The 18,614-nt window shown below is 44.6% G+C and overlaps 1 protein-coding gene across 1 annotated transcript; it reads right to left on the minus strand.

The window, feature by feature from the left end:
• Positions 1 to 14,793: 14,793 nt before the first annotated feature.
• On the minus strand, positions 14,794 to 18,537 carry mab21l3 (mab-21-like 3). The gene is made up of 8 exons (XM_014165100.3): positions 18,066 to 18,537; positions 17,820 to 17,960; positions 17,625 to 17,696; positions 17,351 to 17,542; positions 16,213 to 16,312; positions 15,767 to 15,948; positions 15,493 to 15,687; positions 14,794 to 15,332 (listed from the first exon to the last, which is right to left on the minus strand). Exons 1-8 carry the CDS (start codon positions 18,111 to 18,113, stop codon positions 15,099 to 15,101), a joined length of 1,164 nt encoding a protein of 387 aa, XP_014020575.2. The 5' UTR covers positions 18,114 to 18,537; the 3' UTR covers positions 14,794 to 15,098.
• Positions 18,538 to 18,614: the final 77 nt, after the last annotated feature.

Here is an 18,614-nt window from a genome sequence, read left to right on the forward strand (position 1 = left end):
TCACTGAACTGTTTCATTACGCACACCTGGATCCCATTTCCCCTAATTAGTAATTGTATATATGTGCCCTCTGTTCACCATTGTCTTGTGGGTTATTGTTCCTATGTCCGTTGGTCTTGTGCAAACCTGTGCTTTGTTGTTTCGGCTTTCGTGCTGCGTGTATTGTGTACTCGTTATTACAGGTCTCGTCCCATCTATTGTTGTGCACTTGTTATTACGGCTCTTGTCCCGTGTATTGTTATTACGGGTCTCGTCCCGTGTATTTATTAGAGGTTTAACCTCGCCCTTTTGTTTGGGTTACATGCCTGTGTTTTTGTATACGTGTTTGTTTTGGGCTTTGTCCCTGTGCCTTTTCATGGCATGTTGTATTTTTGGGTGAAGTATTAAAACCTATTACGTATTCCTGCACCTGGCTCCAATCATTTATACAACGTGACAGAATAACCGACCCTAAATGGAGAAAGCGGGAACAGCCCATTCGACGCCGCCGCAACTTCGGCAGCTGCAACTGGCACGTCCGACACCGCCGCAACTTCGGCAGCTGCAACTGGCACGTCCGACGCCGCTGCAACTGGCCCGTCCGACGCAACTTCGGCAGCTGCAACTGGCCCTTCTGATGCCACCGCAACTTCGGCAGCTGCAACTGGCCTGTCCGACACCGACATAACTTCGGCAGCTGCAACTGGTCCATCTGACAACAACACAACTTCGGCAGCTGCAACTGGCCCTTCTGATGCCACCGCAACTTCGGCAGCTGCAACTGGCCTGTCCGACACCGACATAACTTTGGCAGCTGCAACTGGTCCATCTGACAACGACACAACTTCGGCAGCTGCAACTGGCCCTGACCAACCCGTACCGCGTCCTTGTGGTCGTCCACAAGGTCGTCCCGCTGCTGGTGTTGTGCACTTGTTATTACAGGTCTTCTCCCGTGTATTGTTTTTACGGGTTTCATCCCGTGTATTTATTAGAGGTTTAACCTCGTTCTTTTGTTTGGGTTACATCCCTGTGTTTTCATATACGTGTTTTTTTGGGGCATTGTCCCGTGCCTTTTCATGGCATGTTGTATTTTTGGGAGGAGTATTAAAACCCCCTATTACGTATTCCTGCGCCTGTCTCCAATCATTTATACAACGTGACAGTGTCTATCACAGGTGAAGGATCTTTTAAACAAACAAAAATAGTTATACAAGCAGTTGTTACAACAACAAGAAAATAGCTTCAAGTGTTTTGTCCAAATACAGGTGGATTCAACTAATAAAAGAACGGGCAACCTGACCAGAGAGGTCCTGAACCTGATGAACAGTTTGCAGTTTTCAAAGGGTCAGCTCGAGATGAAACAGGAGAACGGCAAGATGACAGCAATCATTACAATGACGGATAAATCAGACTCGAGGGACAATCAAGGTGGAACAACATGGTTGTGGATGGAATTGCAGAATCTCCATGAGACCTGGACAGAGTCTAAAGACAAAGTGAGGGAAATGATCTCTGAGAAATTGAAGATGGACCACAGGAAGATTGAGATGGAACGCGCCCACAGGACTGGAAAACCCACCACCGGCCCAGGTGACAGGTCCAGGCCGATAGTGGTCAAGTTCCTGAGGTTCAAGGACAAGGTAGCTGTTGTGGATAGAGCCAAGAACTTGAGAGGACCGTATATCTTTCACATGTGCTCCCTCTCTGGCCTCTAGGTCACCAGGATGCTCGTTATGGTGCACACCTGTCACCATCGTTACGCGCACCTGCGCATCGTCAGACTCACCTGGACTCCATCACTTCCCTGATTACCTTTCCTATATATGTCACTCCCTTTGGTTCCTTCCCCAGGCGTCATTGTTTCTGTTTCATTTCTGTGTGCCGTTAGTGTTTCTTGTTTTGTATTATGTTCCATTTATTTTATTAAAACACTCACTCCCTGAACTTGGTTCCCGACTCTCAGCGCACATTGTTACAGAATGATGCCTCACCTAAGTGAAGCATCAGGGATTGTTTTTCTGTTTCGGTGGGAATGACGTCGGTCCGGGAGCCGCTACAGGCTCGCATGCCTCAGCCGGTCTGTCAGGTTCCTGCGCCCCAGCTGGCGACAGGTTCCCGCGCATCAGCCGGGGTGACTGGTCCACTCCTGATCCCCTGGATCGTCCCTTTGGTTGGTGTCCTGCGGCTGGAGCTGAACGCACCAGGGTGGGGGGAGCGTCACATATGTATGCTCTCTCCGGTGCTCTAGGTCGCCATGCTCCCGCTTCTCAGCCGGACTGACAGGTTCCGCTCCTGATCCCCGGGATCGTCATTTTGGTCAGCGTCCTGCGGCTGGAGCCGTGCATCGGGGAGGGGTACTGTCAGGTGTGCTCCCTCGCCGGCCTCTAGGTCACCAGGCTGCTCGTTATGGCGCACACCTGTCACCATCGTTACGCGCACCTGCGCTTCGTCAGACTCACCTGGAGTCCATCACTTCCCTGAATACCTTCCCTATATATGTCACTCCCTATGGTTCCGTCCCCAGGCATCGTTTCTGTTTCATGTCTGTGTGCTGTTAGTGTTTCTTGTTTTGTATTATGTTCCATTTATTTTCTTAAAACACTCACTCCCTGAACTTGCTTCCCGACTTGCTTCAGCGCACATTGTTACAATATCTTTATCAACGAGGACTATCCTGAAGCTGTGCGCCAGAAGAGGAAAGAACTCATCCCAGCCATGAAAGCTGCCAGAGCGCGCGGGTACATTGCTTACATCCACTATGACAGAAGCCTGGAAGGGATGAGAGAGCCAAGCCTATGGGTTCGTAGCTTCAACCCCACAGCACACACACACACCAATTGATTAATGGACTGCTGAATATATTTTTTTGTATCTTGCTTTGTCTTCTCTTTTCCATATTATGACTAGCTCTGATAAGCTACCCAGGAAAGGGCTGAAAATACCCCATATTAAGACATGTAGCCTTCGATATAAGGTTCATGAAATCAATAACTTGCTAACATCAAATAACATTCATATATTAGCAATTTCTGAGACTCCGATAATTCATTTGATGATACAGCAGTAGCAATACAAGGATATAAGATTCATAGAAAAGATAGAAATGCTTATGGGGGAGGTGTTGCTGTATATATTCAGAGCCATATCCCTGTAATGCTTAGAGAAGATCTTATGTCAAGTGTTATTGAAGTGTTTTGGTTGTAGGTTAACTTAGCACATCTAAAGCCTTTTCTTTTGGGGTGTTGCTATAGGCCACCAAGTGCTAACAGTCAGTATTTAAATAATATGTGTGAAATGCTTGATAGTGTATGTGATGTAAACAGAGAGGTCTACTTTCTTGGGGACCTGTATATTGACTGGTTTTTATCAAGCTGTCTGCTTCAAAAGGAAGCTTCTTACTGTAACCAGAGCCTGTAATCTGGTTCAGGTTATTAATAAATGTACCAGGGTGTCTACAAACACTACAGGAACAAGTACATCCACATGTATCAATCACATTTTTACTAATAGCTGTATCCATACCCATTGGATGCAGTGATCACAATATAGTGGCTATATCCTGAATTCTATATCAAAGAATATCTAGTTAACAGAAGAAAAGAAAGAGAAAATCAGGACAGAAGAAAAAGGATATCAAAGTGAAACAGTTCTCTAAAGACACAGGAGACAATAATACAAGAAACAACACTTCTGTAGCTTGTCAACTATGTGTCTGTCTATCCCTGTTCTCTCCTCTCTGCACAGGCCATACAAACGCTTCACACCGCGTGGCCGTTGCCACTCTAACCTGGTGGTCCCAGCGCGCACGACCCACGTGGAGTTCCAGGTCTCCGGCAGCCTCTGGAACTGCCGGTCTGCAGCCAACAAGGCTGAGTTCATCTCAGCCTATGCTACCCTCCAGTCCCTAGACTTCCTGGCGCTGACGGAAACATGGATTACCACAGATAACACTGCTACTCCTACTGCTCTCTCTTCGTCTGCCCACGTGTTCTCGCATACCCCTAGAGCATCGAGCCAGCGGGGTGGTGGCACTGGAATCCTCATCTCTCCCAAGTGGACATTCTCGCTTTCTCCCCTGACCCATCTGTCTATCTCCTCATTTGAATTCCATGCTGTCACAGTTACCAGCCCTTTCAAGCTTAACATCCTTATCATTTATCGCCCTCCAGGTTCCCTTGGAGAGTTCATCAATGAGCTTGACGCCTTGATAAGTTCCTTTCCTGAGGATGGCTCACCTCTCACAGTTCTGGGTGACTTTAACCTCCCCACGTCTACCTTTGACTCATTCCTCTCTGCCTCCTTCTTTCCACTCCTCTCCTCTTTTGACCTCACCCTCTCACCTTCCCCCCCTACTCACAAGGCAGGCAATACGCTTGACCTCATCTTTACTAGATGCTGTTCTTCCACTAATCTCATTGCAACTCCCCTCCAAATCTCCGACCACTACCTTGTATCCTTTTCCCTCTTGCTCTCATCCAACACTTCTCACTCTGCCCCTACTCGGATGGTATTGCGCCGTCCCAACCTTCGCTCTCTCTCTCCCGCTACTCTCTCCTCTTCCATCCTATCATCTCTTCCCTCTGCTCAAACCTTCTCCAACCTATCTCCTGATTCTGCCTCCTCAACCCTCCTCTCCTCCCTTTCTGCATCCTTTGATTTTCTCTGTCCCCTATCCTCCAGGCCGGCTCGGTCCTCCCCTCCTGCTCCGTGGCTCGACGACTCACTACGAGCTCACAGAACAAGGCTCCGGGCAGCCGAGCGGAAATGGAGGAAAACTCGCCTCCCTGCGGACCTGGCATCCTTTCACTCACTCCTCTCTACATTCTCCTCTTCTGTCTCTGCTGCTAAAGCCACTTTCTACCACTCTAAATTCCAAGCATCTGCCTCTAACCCTAGGAAGCTCTTTGCTACCTTCTCCTCCCTCCTGAATCCTCCTCCCCCTCCCCCCCCCCCCTCCTCCCTCTCTGCGGATGACTTCGTCAACCATTTTGAAAAGAAGGTTGACGATATCCGATCCTCGTTTGCTAAGTCAAACGACACCGCTGGTCCTGCTCACACTGCCCTACCCTGTGCTTTGACCTCTTTCTCCCCTCTCTCTCCAGATGAAATCTCGCGTCTTGTGACGGCCGGCCGCCCAACAACCTGCCCACTTGACCCTATCCCCTCCTCTCTTCTCCAGACCATTTCCGGAGACCTTCTCCCCTTCCTCACCTCGCTCATCAACTCATCCTTGACCGCTGGCTACGTCCCTTCCGTCTTCAAGAGAGCGAGAGTTGCACCCCTTCTGAAAAAACCTACACTCGATCCCTCCGATGTCAACAACTACAGACCAGTATCCCTTCTTTCTTTTCTCTCCAAAACTCTTGAACGTGCCGTCCTTGGCCAGCTCTCCTGCTATCTCTCTCAGAATGACCTTCTTGATCCTAATCAGTCAGGTTTCAAGACTGGGCATTCAACTGAGACTGCTCTTCTCTGTGTCACGGAGGCTCTCCGCACTGCTAAAGCTAACTCTCTCTCCTCTGCTCTCATCCTTCTAGACCTATCTGCTGCCTTTGATACTGTGAACCATCAGATCCTCCTCTCCACCCTCTCCGAGTTGGGCATCTCCGGCGCGGCCCACGCTTGGATTGCATCCTACCTGACAGGTCGCTCCTACCAGGTGGCGTGGCGAGAATCTGTCTCCGCACCATGCGCTCTCACCACTGGTGTCCCCCAGGGCTCTGTTCTAGGCCCTCTCCTATTCTCGCTATACACCAAGTCACTTGGCTCTGTCATATCCTCACATGGTCTCTCCTATCATTGCTATGCAGACGACACACAATTAATCTTCTCCTTTCCCCCTTCTGATAACCAGGCGGCGAATCGCATCTCTGCATGTCTGTCAGACATATCAGTGTGGATGACGGATCACCAGCTCAAGCTGAACCTCGGCAAGACGGAGCTGCTCTTCCTCCCGGGGAAGGACTGCCCCTTCCATGATCTCGCCATCACGGTTGACAACTCCCTTGTGTCCTCCTCCCAGAGTGCTAAGAACCTTGGCGTGATCCTGGACAACACCCTGTCGTTCTCCACTAACATCAAGGCGGTGACCCGATCCTGTAGGTTCATGCTCTACAACATTCGCAGAGTACGACCCTGCCTCACACAGGAAGCGGCGCAGGTCCTAATCCAGGCACTTGTCATCTCCCGTCTGGATTACTGCAACTCGCTGTTGGCTGGGCTCCCTGCCTGTGCCATTAAACCCCTACAACTCATCCAGAACGCCGCAGCCCGTCTGGTGTTCAACCTTCCCAAGTTCTCTCACGTCACCCCGCTCCTCCGCTCTCTCCACTGGCTTCCAGTTGAAGCTCGCATCCGCTACAAGACCATGGTGATTGCCTACGGAGCTGTGAAGGGAACGGCACCTCCATACCTTCAGGCTCTGATCAGGCCCTACACCCAAACAAGGGCACTGCGTTCATCCACCACTGGCCTGCTGGCCCCCCTACCTCTGAGGAAGCACAGTTCCCGCTCAGCCCAGTCAAAACTGTTCGCTGCTCTGGCACCCCAATGGTGGAACAAGCTCCCTCACGACGCCAGGACAGCGGAGTCAATCACCACCTTCCGGAGACACCTGAAACCCCACCTCTTTAAGGAATACCTAGGATAGGATAAAGTAATCCTTCTAACCCCCCCCCCCTTAAAAGATTTAGATGCACTATTGTAAAGTGGTTGTTCCACTGGATATCATAAGGTGAATGCACCATTTTGTAAGTCGCTCTGGATAAGAGCGTCTGCTAAATGACTTAAATGTAAATGTAAATGTAATCCTGGAAATCCAAAGTTCCAAAAGCTGGGCCTAAAATAGTGTATAACAGATAATACAAAAGATTTTGCTGTGACTCATATGTGGATGATGTTAAAAGTATTTGTTGGTCTGATGTGATTAATAAGGAGCATCCAGACGCTGCACTTGATTAATTTATGAAATTGCTTCTTCCAATTATTGATAAACATGCACCTGTTAAGAAACTGACTGTTAGAACTGTTAAGGCTCCATGGATTGATGAGGAGTTGAAAAAATGTATGTTTGAAAGAGATGGGACAGAAGGAGTGGCTAATAAGTATGGCTACGCATCTGACTTACTGCAAATGTAGAAATGATGTGTCTAAACTCAACAAAAAGGAGAAGAAACTGTATTATAAAGCCAAGAGCACTGATATAAAGACTTGAGTACTTTAAATGAAATTATGGGCAGAAAGACAAATTCAACTCCATCTTTCATTGAATCAGATGGCTTATTCATCACAAAACCATTTGATGTTGACAATTATTTTAATGATTACTTCATTTGCAAAGTGGGCAAAATAAGGCAGGAAATGCCAACAATAAACAATGAGCCATCGTATTCATGCATAAAAAAACAAATGAAAGAAAAGCATTACAAGTTTGAATTTTGTAAAGTTAGTGTGAGAGAGGTGGATTTTTTTTGTTAACGATCAATAATGACTAACCTCCTGGCATTGATAACTTAGATGGAAAGCTACTGAGGATGGTAGCTGACTCTATAGCCACTCCTATCTGTCATATCTCTAATCTGAGCCTAGAGGAAAGTCTTTGTCCTCAGGCCTGGAGGGAAGCTAAAGTAATTCCGCTACCCAAGAGTGGTAAAGCGGCCTTTACTGGTTCTAACAGCAGACCTATTAGCTTGCTGCCAGCTCTTAGCAAACAGTTGGAAAAAATTGTGTTTGACCAAATACAATGCTATTTCTCTGTAAACAAATTAACAACAGACTTTCAGCATGCTTATGCATGCTGACACAAATAACTGATGATTGGTTGAAAGAAATTGATAATAAGCTTGTGGGAGCTGTACTGTTAGATTTCACTGCAGCCTTTGATATTATTGACCATAACGTGTTGTTGAAAAAACATGTGTTATGGCTTTTCAACCTCTGCCATATTGTGGATTTAGAGCCATCTATCTAATACAACTCAAAGGGTTTTCTTTAATGGAAGCTTCTCTAATGTCAAACGTAAAGTATGGTGTACCGCAGGGCAGCTTTCTAGGACCTCTACTCTTTTCTATTTTTACCAATGACCTGCCACTGGGATTAAACAAAGCATGTGTGTCCATGTATGGTGATGACTCAACCATATACGCACCAGAAACCACAACTAATCAAGTTGCAGTCTATTTTGGAATGGGTGGCCAGTAAGAAACTGGTTCTAAACATCTCTAAAACTAAGAGCACTGTATTTGGTACAAATCATTCCCTAAGTTCTAGACCTGACTTATCAATGACCCCAGCTCAGTTAATCCCTACCATTGTGTCGCTGAGTCATCATAATGCTTTAGCAAATGTACATTATACCAGGGGCAGTGGTAGACACAATGTAAGTCACCTAATTGATATCCCTCTAGCTGCCCCTGCTGATCCTAGAGCTATTGTATGCAGCAATCATGTGTCTATGAACCAGATGTATGCTGTTAGCACTGAGGCAGTGTGTAGGAAGTTGCAGCTCACCCTGCACTAACATAAATAACATGAGAATATCTACTTCTGCTAAGCTTCCCAGTAAAGCAATGAAAACAAGCAAGCATCCCAGAAAAGTGCTCAAAATAGCCCACATTAACACATGTAGCTTAAGAAACAAGGTTCATGAAATGAATAACTTGGTTGTAACAGATGACATTCATATTCTGAATATGTCTGAAACTCACTTAGACAACACCTTTGATGATACAGTGGTAGCAATACAAGGTTATAACATTTACAGAAAAGATAGAAATGCCAGTGGTGGAGGTGTTGCTGTTAATATTCAGAACCACATTCCTGTAAAAATGTGAGAGGATCTCATGTTAAATACTATTGAAGTAATATGGCTACAGGTTCATCTGCATCACCTAAAGCCCATTCTTGTGGGAAGCTGCTATAGACCACCAAGTGCTAACAGTCAGTATCTGGATAACATGTATGAAATGCTTGATAGTGTATGTGATATCAACAGAGAGTCAACCTACCAGGGTAGTTACAAACAGCACAGGAATGAAATCATCAACATGTATTGATCACATCTTTACTAAGAAATGTGCTTGAAAGCAGTATCCAGATCCATCGGATGTAGTGATCACAATATAGTAGCCATATCTAGGAAAACCAAAGTTCCAAAGTCTGGGCCTAATATAGTATATAAGAGGTCATACAATAAGTTTTGTAGGGATTCCTAAGTTGTTGATGTAAATAAAATGTGTTGGTCTGTGGTGTGTAATGAGGAGCGAACAGATGTTGAACTTGACACATTTATGAAATTGCTTATCCCAGTTACTAATAAGCATGCACCCTTTAAGAAAATGACTTTAAAAACGGTTCAATCCCTGTGGACTGATGAGGAATTGAAAACTTGTATGGTTAAGAGGTATGAGGCAAAAGGAATGGCAAATAAGTCTGGCTGCACAACCGATTGGCAAACGTACTGCAAATAGAGAAATCATGTGATTAAACTGACGAAAAATATGAAGAAACTACACTATGAAACAAAGATATATGACATAAATATTGATAGTAAAAAGCTTTGGAGCACCTTCAATGAAATTCTGGGGAAAAAGGCAAACTCAGCTCCATCATTCATTGAATCAGATGGCTCATTCATTACAAAACCGACTGATATTGCCAAATACTTTAATGATTTTTTCATTGGCAAGATTAGCAAACTTAGGCATGACATGCCAGCAACAAACACTGACACTACACATCCAAGTATTTCTGACCAAATTATGAAAGACAAGAATAGTAATTTTGAATTCCGTAAAGTGGTGGGAAAATGATTGTCTATCAACAATGACAAGCCAACGGGGTCTGACAACTTGGATGGAAAATTACTGAGGATAATAGCAGACGATATTGCCACTCCTGTTTCCCATAGCTTCAATTTAAGCCTAGTAGAGTGTGTGTGACCTCAGGCCTGGAGGGAAGCAAAAGTCATCCCGCTACCTAAGAATAGTAAAGCCCCCTTTACTGGCTCAAATAGCCAACCAATCAGCCTGTTACCAACCCTTAGTAAAGTTTTGGAAAAAATTGGGTTTGACCAGATACAATGCTATTTTACAATAAACAAGTTGACATTTCAGCATGCTTATAGGGAAGGACATGCAACAAGCACAGAACTTACACAAATGACTGATGATTGGCTGAGAGAAATGTATGATAAAAATATTGTGGCGGCTGTTTTGTTACACCCCCTGCTATATTGTGGATAAAGAGTTACCTGTCTAACTGAACACAGAGGGTGTTCTTTAATGGAAGCTTTTCCACAATAATCCAGGTAGAATCAGGTATTCCCCAGGGCAGCTGTCTAGGCCCCTTACTTTTTTCAATCTTACTAACGACACGCCACTGGCTTTGAATAAAGCTATGTATGTGTCTATGTATGTGGATGACTCAACACTATACACGTCAGCTACTACAGCAACTGAAATGACTGCAACACTTAACAAAGAGCTGCAGTTAGATTCAGAATGGGTGGCAAGGAATAAATTAGTCCTAAATATTTCAAAAACTAAAAGCATTGTATTTGGGACAAATCATTCACTAAACCCTAAACCTCAACTAAATATTGTAATAAATAATGTGGAAATTGAGCAAGTTGAGGTGACTAAACTACTTGGAGTAACCCTGGATTGTAAATTGTCATGGTCAAAACATATTGATACAACAGTAGCTACGATGTGGAGAAGTATGTCCATAACAAAGCGCTACTCTACCTTCTTAACAGCACTATCAATAAGGCAGGTCCTACAGGCTCTAGTTTTGTTGCACTTGGACTACTGTTCAGTCGTGTGGTCAGATGCCACAAAGAGGGACTTAGGAAAATTGCAATTGGCTCAGAACAGGACTGCACGGCTGGCCCTTGGATGTACACAGAGAGCAAACAATAATATGCATGTCAATCTCTGCTGGCTCAAAATAGAGGAGAGATTGACTTCATCACTTCTTGTATTTGTGAGAGGTATTGACATGTTGAAAGCACCGAGCTGTCTGTTTAAACGACTAGAACACAGCTCAGCACCCATACATACCCCACAAGGCATGCCACCAGAGGTCTCTTCACAGTCCCCAAGTCCAGAATAGACTATGGGAGGTGTACAGTACTACATAGAGCCATGACAACTAAAAATAGACCTTATGGAACAGTGGGGACTGTGAAGCAACACAAACATAGGCACAGACACATGCATACACACACATGATAACATACCCATGTACAGTTGAAGTCGGAAGTTTACATAGACTGAGGTTGGAGTCATTAAAACTCATTTTTCAACCACTCTACAAATTTCTTGCTAACAAACTATAATTTTGTCAAGTCAGTTATGACATCTACTTTGTGCATGACACAAGTAATTTTCCAACAATTGTTTACAGACAGATTATTTCACTTATAATTCACTGTATCAGAATTCCAGTGGGTCAGAAGTTTACATACACTAAGTTGACTGTGCCTTTAAACAGCTTGGAAAATTCCAGAAAATGATTTGATGGCTTTAGAAGCTTCTGATAGGCTAATTGACATCATTTGAGTCAATTGGAGGTGTACCTGTGGATGTATTTCAAGGCCTACCTTCAAACTCAGTGCCTCTTTGCTTGACATCATGGGAAAATCAAAAGAAATAAGCCAAGACCTCAGAAAACAGTTGGAGACCTCCACAAGTCTGGTTCATCCTTTCCAAATGCCTGAAGGTAACACGTTCATCTGTACAAACAATAGCACGCAAGTATAAACACCATGGGACCATGCAGCCATCATACCGCTCAGGAAGGAGATGCATTCTGTCTCCTAGAGATGAACATACTTTGGTGTGAAAAGTGCAAATCAATCGCAGAACAACAGAAAAGGACCTTGTGAAGATGCTGGAGGAAACTGGTACAAAAGTATCTATTTCCACAGTAAAACGAGTCCGATATCGACATAACCTGAAAGGCCGCTCAGCAAGGAAGAAGCCACTGCTCCAAAGCCGCCATAAAAAAAGCCAGACTACGGTTTGCAAATGCGCATGAGGACAAAGATCGTACTTCTTGGAGAAATGTCCTCTGGTCTGATGAAACAAAAATATAACTGTTTGGCCATAGTGACCATCGTTATGTTTGGAGGAAAAAGGGGGAGGCTTGCAAGCCAAAGAACACCATCCCAACCGTGAAGCACGGGGATGGCAGCATCATGTTGTGGGGGTGCTTTGCTGCAGGAGGGACTGGTGCACTTCACAGAATAGATGGTATCAGAGAACAAAATTATGTGGCTATATTGTAGCAACATCACAAGACATCAGTCAGGAAGTTAAAGCTTTGTCACAAATGGGTCTTCCAAATGGACAATGACCCGAAGCACACTTCCAAAGTTGTGGCAAAATGGCTTAAGGACAACAAAGTCAAGGTATTGGAAAGTACAATCCTATAGAAAATTTGTGGGCAGAACTGAAAAAGTGTGTGCAAGCAAGGAGGCCTACAGACCTGACTCAGTTACACCAGCTCTGTCAGGAGGAATGGGCTAAAATTCACCCAACTTATTGTGAGAAGCTTGTGGTAGGCTACCTGAAACATTTACCCAAGTTAAAGAATTTAAAGGCAATGCTACCAAATACTAATTGAGTGTATGTAAACTTCTGACCCACTAGGAATGTGATGAAAGAAATAAAAGCTGAAATAATAAATCATTCTCTGCTATTATTCTGACATTTCACATTCTTAAAATAAAGTGGTGATCCTAACTGACCTAAGACAGGGAATCTTTACTAGGATTAAATGTCAGGAATTGAGAAAAACTGAGTTTAAATGTATTTGGCCAAGGTGTATGTAAACTTCAACTGTACACATGGATTTTGTGGTAGTAGAGTATGGGCCTGAGAGCACGCAGTGTGTTGTAAATTCTGTAATGAATGTATTGTAAGTTTTTTTAAATCGCATAACTGCCTTCATTTTGTCGTACCCCAGGAAGCTAATGGGGATCCATAATAAATACAAATACCTCAGCTGAGTCTGGTAATGAATGGTGTGGCTGTTAAACAAGTTCAGGAGACTAAATTACTTGGTGTTACCTTAGATTGTAAACTGTCATGGTCAAAACATATAGATTCAATAGTTGTGAAGATGGGGAGAGGTCTGTCCGTAATAAAGAGATGCTCTGCTTTTTTGACACCACACTCCAAAAATCAAGTCCTGCAGGCTCTAGTTTTGTCTTATGATGATTATTGTCCAGTCGTGTGGTCCAGTGCTGTAAGGAAAGACCTAGTTAAGCTGCAGCTGGCCCAGAACAGAGCAGCATGTCTTACTCTTTGTAATCAGAGGGCTGATATAGATACTATACATGCCGATCTCTCTCGGCTAAGAGTTGGAACAACTGACTGCATCACTTCTTTTTATAAGAAATATTGTGATGAAAACCCCAAATTGTTTGCATAGTCAACTTACACACACACAGCTCTCACACACACACTTACCCCAACAGACATGCCATCAGGGGTCTTTCCACAGTCCCCAAATCCAGAACAACTTCAAGAAAGCATACAGTATTATATAGGGCTATTATTGCATGGAACTCTGTTCCATCTGATATTGCTCAAATGAACAGCAAACCTGGTTTCAAAAAACAGATAAAGGATCGGCACAACGCCTCCTCCGTATTTGACCTAGATAGTTTGTGTGTATGTATTGATATGTAAGCTAAGTGTGCCTTTAAAAAAAGAGCCATTCATGTCTATGAATGTTCTGTATTATGTAATGTTTCACGTTTTATGTGGACCCCAAGAAGAGTAGCTGCTGCTGTTGCAATAGCTAATGGGGATCCTAATAAAATACAAAATATGTTGGCTAAGCCTTCTATAAGTCAATAAATTCCTTATGAACGTAAAATAAATATGCTGTAGGCTATTCAGAGCCGTGGTTGGGTCCATTCGGGTCTATCAGCTGTAGTTACATAGACCCGAAAACCGATAACAATCAAACTGGACCCGCTCGAGTCCCGGTTATTCGGGTTCGGGTGGACCCATAAAGACCTCTACTCTGCAGTCATTCATCACATCAACTGGCGGCTACAGACATTTATTTTCCTTCACGTGTTCCATCCATCCTCTCAGGAAAACGAAACAAACTGGGTATGCATACATCAGCCCAATACAGTTCAGTGCATGAGGGTAAGTTTATAAATCCACAAATCCCTAAAACGGGTGCCTAGGAGGACCGTGCCGCCCTTGCCATTCAGTCAGATACTGTATGTCTTCCAATATAAAGCCTGCATCAGGTGTCTGCTGTGAGTAGGGCTGCAAAACTACCGGTAAGTTACCAGAATGTTGTAATTTTGTTAATTAACAGTTAACTTATCGAAGTTGCCATAGATTATCTAAAAAATATTCATATAGTATGAATTTTTTTATCTGTGCCCATATTGTCCCCCCCCAAAAAATTGATATTTTACATGTGATAAGGCCACACAGAGGGCCAGCAATAATTAGACACCTGTGATAATCTGAAGTAACCAAAAAAGGCCACTAGATGTAATGTGATAAACCCCCCCCAAAAAACATAAAAGTGACCAAAAGGCTGGTAGTTTACTGGGAAATGTAAAAAGTTACCAGTAATAAACCCTCCCTTTGCAACCCTACCTGTGAAGCAATGTGAGGACTAGCTCTCTCCTGTGGTCTTTTTAGTAACCCTCGTCTCATCTGCAGGAAACACAAACACACAGGTAGTGGAGCAATGCTGCCCTCTGCTGGATCATAAAAGTAGAGGCAGTTCTAAATGTGTTTTATGGAAACCACAATTTCAACAGAAGCAACCATGTATGCAATATTAGAAAACTACTTTATTTAAGTACAGAGTAAAAAAAAAAATTTGACTTGTTCAATAAGGATGTTCATTACCTGATGCAAAATGTTTTGCTATGCTGTGAATCAGAATCATCTTTATTCACCAAAGACATTTGCATGTATGTATTTGACTCAGTAAAAAGCTACTGCTACAAATGTTTTGGTAGGCTGTGCCCTACTGAACACAACCTTGTATTCATTTTATGTTTGCGACATTAGGATAGACAAGAATAATAGCAATAAAAACATCATGTTAGAATTGGTGTTAATAATCAGTGTTTAGTGGACATAGAGGCTGGGGTTGGCTATAAAGTCATTGATCTTCTGGGCTGTGTGGTCTAACTCTGTGGTGTTGCTGTACTTCAGCAGGTTATAGGAGCGGACAAAGTAGTGTCTCAGGTAGCGCTGGCTCACACACTTCAACAGCTTCCTGGCTACACGCAGCACACACTCCTTTACACAGCGCCAGTCACGCCCACATGGAAACTTCTCACAGCACCAGAACAACAGAGTCTGCAGAGAGAGCGAGAAGGATAAACGCAGAGAGAGACGACTATGTACACCACAAATATATAACTTTTAACATCTGAAAGGGTGAGAGTTGATTGGTTAACTGAGGCTGTATGATGAGGGGGCAGTCCTTTGGCAGGGACATTGCGTTGTGATTGGGTACCTGCAGGTGGAAGGCTGTGATGACAGGCTTGGTGCCGGGACACCAGGTGTCCTCCTTCAGCTGTCTGACAACACGGTAACACTTCCTACGGCAACCACCGTCCTCATCAACGGCCACTAGCAACGCCTGCTCCGCCCGTGAGAACGACAACAGCCAGTGGTAATTAGACGTTGCCATGAGGTTAAACCCAAACGACTGGAGAGACAGATGGAGAGAAAGTAAGTTAGGGTGTAGAAGGGTATAAGGGTAAGAAAGCATGTTTCCCAGCTGAGACCTTGATGCAGCGAGCTCTCTCTGTGGTTGGCCAGCGGTGCAGAAGGCGGGGCCAGCGGGCCTTCTTCGGCCAATAGTTGATCAGCTCCACAGTGGGAACAAGTTCTGCCTCCATTACACCCTCCGCCGTCTCTATGGCAACACGCACTACCGAACCCACAGACTCCAAGATGCTGACCTTACCTGCATTCGCTCACACTCACACACACACACACACACGCACGCACGCACACGATCAGGTTAGAATGTGTGCACTTTTGCTACGAGGGAAGCCTTTGGCCTGGTCAGTTTATAGATTTTACTCTGGCCCAACACCTATCAACACTGTGGCCAGTGTGTGTGTGTATGTTGCTTGTAGAGGTATTCAATGTGACGGAAAGCTTTTCCAGTGTATGGGAGGTCTGATCAGCCTAATACACGGACTGTCCTGCCCCGCCACACACTCACCACTGAAGCTGCAGGTCAGTATGGCGGTCTCTAGTTGTTCTCTGAAGAGACTGACCACCTTGGCCGGTACAATGTCTCCCTCAACACACACTTTGGCATCCTGTAAAACAGTGGTCACCAACCTTTGGAGTGAAGATCACGTTCGCAGTCAAAAACATGACTTTAAACAAGCCTATACACATTAACCTAATAAAAACAGTTTTGTAAGAATGAGGTTTGTGCAGTAGGCCGAACACATCACAGCATGTTGGCTATATGCTTGGCCTGCCAGTTGTTTTCTTCTCAGACCATATTATGTTTCAAAACTCAACCTTTGATAACAAAATAGATCAGTTGGTGTATAACTTGCGAGGAACAACTGAGCATACATTTTTATAATTAGCTTTTTTATTTGATTGGACTGATGATACCTGCGTCTGATGGTCAGACTCAGCAGAGGGAGGGAGAGAGCAGGGTCTGCCTCTTAAGGTCTCTCCTTTCCTCCAGTGAGACTGACCAGAGAGGGGAGCACAGTCTTCCACCTGATGGGGAAACTTGAGTCGCACCGCTTATGCACAAATTAATGTTGTTTCTATGACCAGAAAAATAAAAATAATTCTCAATATTAAAATAGACATGACAAGCTGCTAATAATAAAAATACAGGCCTATCGATACACTTGGATACTCATTCATTGCAGCTGCAGTGCGAGTGGAAGCCAATTTTATGTTTTGTAAGTGTTGAATAAAAACAAATGTTGACAGTGCTGAATAAAAACTTAAACATTAACTCACTCAAACAGCAGCTCTTTGATGTATTCTTCGACAGTCTCTCTGGTCATGGTTTTTAAAAGTTACGAAATCTCACATAGGCTAGTATCAAACTTTGCGGTGGGGTCGGGGAAGCTGTCGGCACTGTAATTTCAGCTGTTCGATTGGCCAGCGCAGTAGCCGCACTTGATTTAGCCACAGCTCTCCTGGTCATTCAGGTAGGCGGAGTTTAACAAATTAAATGGTTCAAAATGGGAACACTTTGCCTACCCAGTACGCAGGGCTTCTGAATGAAGTGCACCTACCACCAATTGCGCAAGACAAATACAAATAAGAAGATTTAGGACATTTAACTGGCTAACTATTTTCACTGCTCTATGATATCCCACCTGCCAGTCCTGGGCGGGGCTTGTGAAGCTCTCCAGCTCCAGCCATTGGTGGAGTTTCTCTGGCTCGCGGACAGGAGTGGGGAGAATGGAGCCAGTCAGAGAATAGTATCTCCACTGACGAGCCACATGCTCATGATATCCAATCAACCCCCTCACCGGAACACTGACCAAAACCAGGCTGGAAGTCAGGACCTACACACACACAACCACACACAATCATCAGATCCCTCACAGACACACAGAATATGAATACACCAAGCACAGTGGGCCTTACCTGGATGGCTGGGTTGAAGGAACATCTGCCTCTCAGGAGGGCTGCCCATTTAGACACCATGGCAGGCTGGTCCTGTACACACACACACACACACACACACACACACACACACACTGAGATGGGATCCCATAATTCTGTAGATTGACAGAAATACCGAAAGCCCATCTGTGTAAGATATTAAAGTCGTTGTGTTACCTTGATGTTCTCGTTGTTGACTCCAGCATGGGCGATGGACTGGAAGCGTCCGTCTTTCTTGCTGACCTCAGTGGTCAGATCTCTGAGCACAGTCAGAACCTCCTCAACACGCCTGCCGACTGTACGGTGCCGCAGGTCCACCTCACACACACACACACACACAACCACAATTACACACATACACGATAATCAACACACAGGATAACCACAACACCCACACACTACGTAGCAGCATATGAGCCTCACTCGATTCAGAAGGTAGTGGTCCAGCCCTTCCTCAGAAAAGTCTGGCATTTTGTCCCTTTCCTCTTTTCAACTGAAACCAGTTCAGCTCTGATCTCTCCACCAGAACTCACCAGACAGACTAACGATTGCATGACCCCTTTTCCTAGCACTATGGTCCGGCTGTCAAAAACATTCCACCATCGATCTCCCATCATTGATTTTCGATGCTAAAGAGCTTCGATGAGCCTTTGGGCCACCATGGTCCAAACAACATGATCATAGCTGGCACAGCTCTGAACGTGCAGTCTGAGAAGCCCAAATAAGTGAAAGTAATAATCAACAGTGGGATCTTTATGACCCAGCAAAGTGCCAGGCAGCAGGAGCTCCAGTGCCTCAGGACCCAGTAGCAGTAGAACTCTGGCTGAGGTCAATAGGGTCCTGTCCATGTGGAATGAATGGGAGAGGGCTTAAAAACTTAGTCACATGGCTCATAGTTAGTCATATCTGTAAGAGGTCAGAGAGAAGTCTCACCAGAATGAAATAATATACGTCAGTACTTCTGACCATAAG

The sequence above is a fragment of the Salmo salar genome, chromosome 21, assembly GCF_965601325.2.
Source record: "Salmo salar chromosome 21, fSalSal1, whole genome shotgun sequence".
In the NCBI taxonomy this organism is placed as follows: domain Eukaryota; kingdom Metazoa; phylum Chordata; class Actinopteri; order Salmoniformes; family Salmonidae; genus Salmo; species Salmo salar.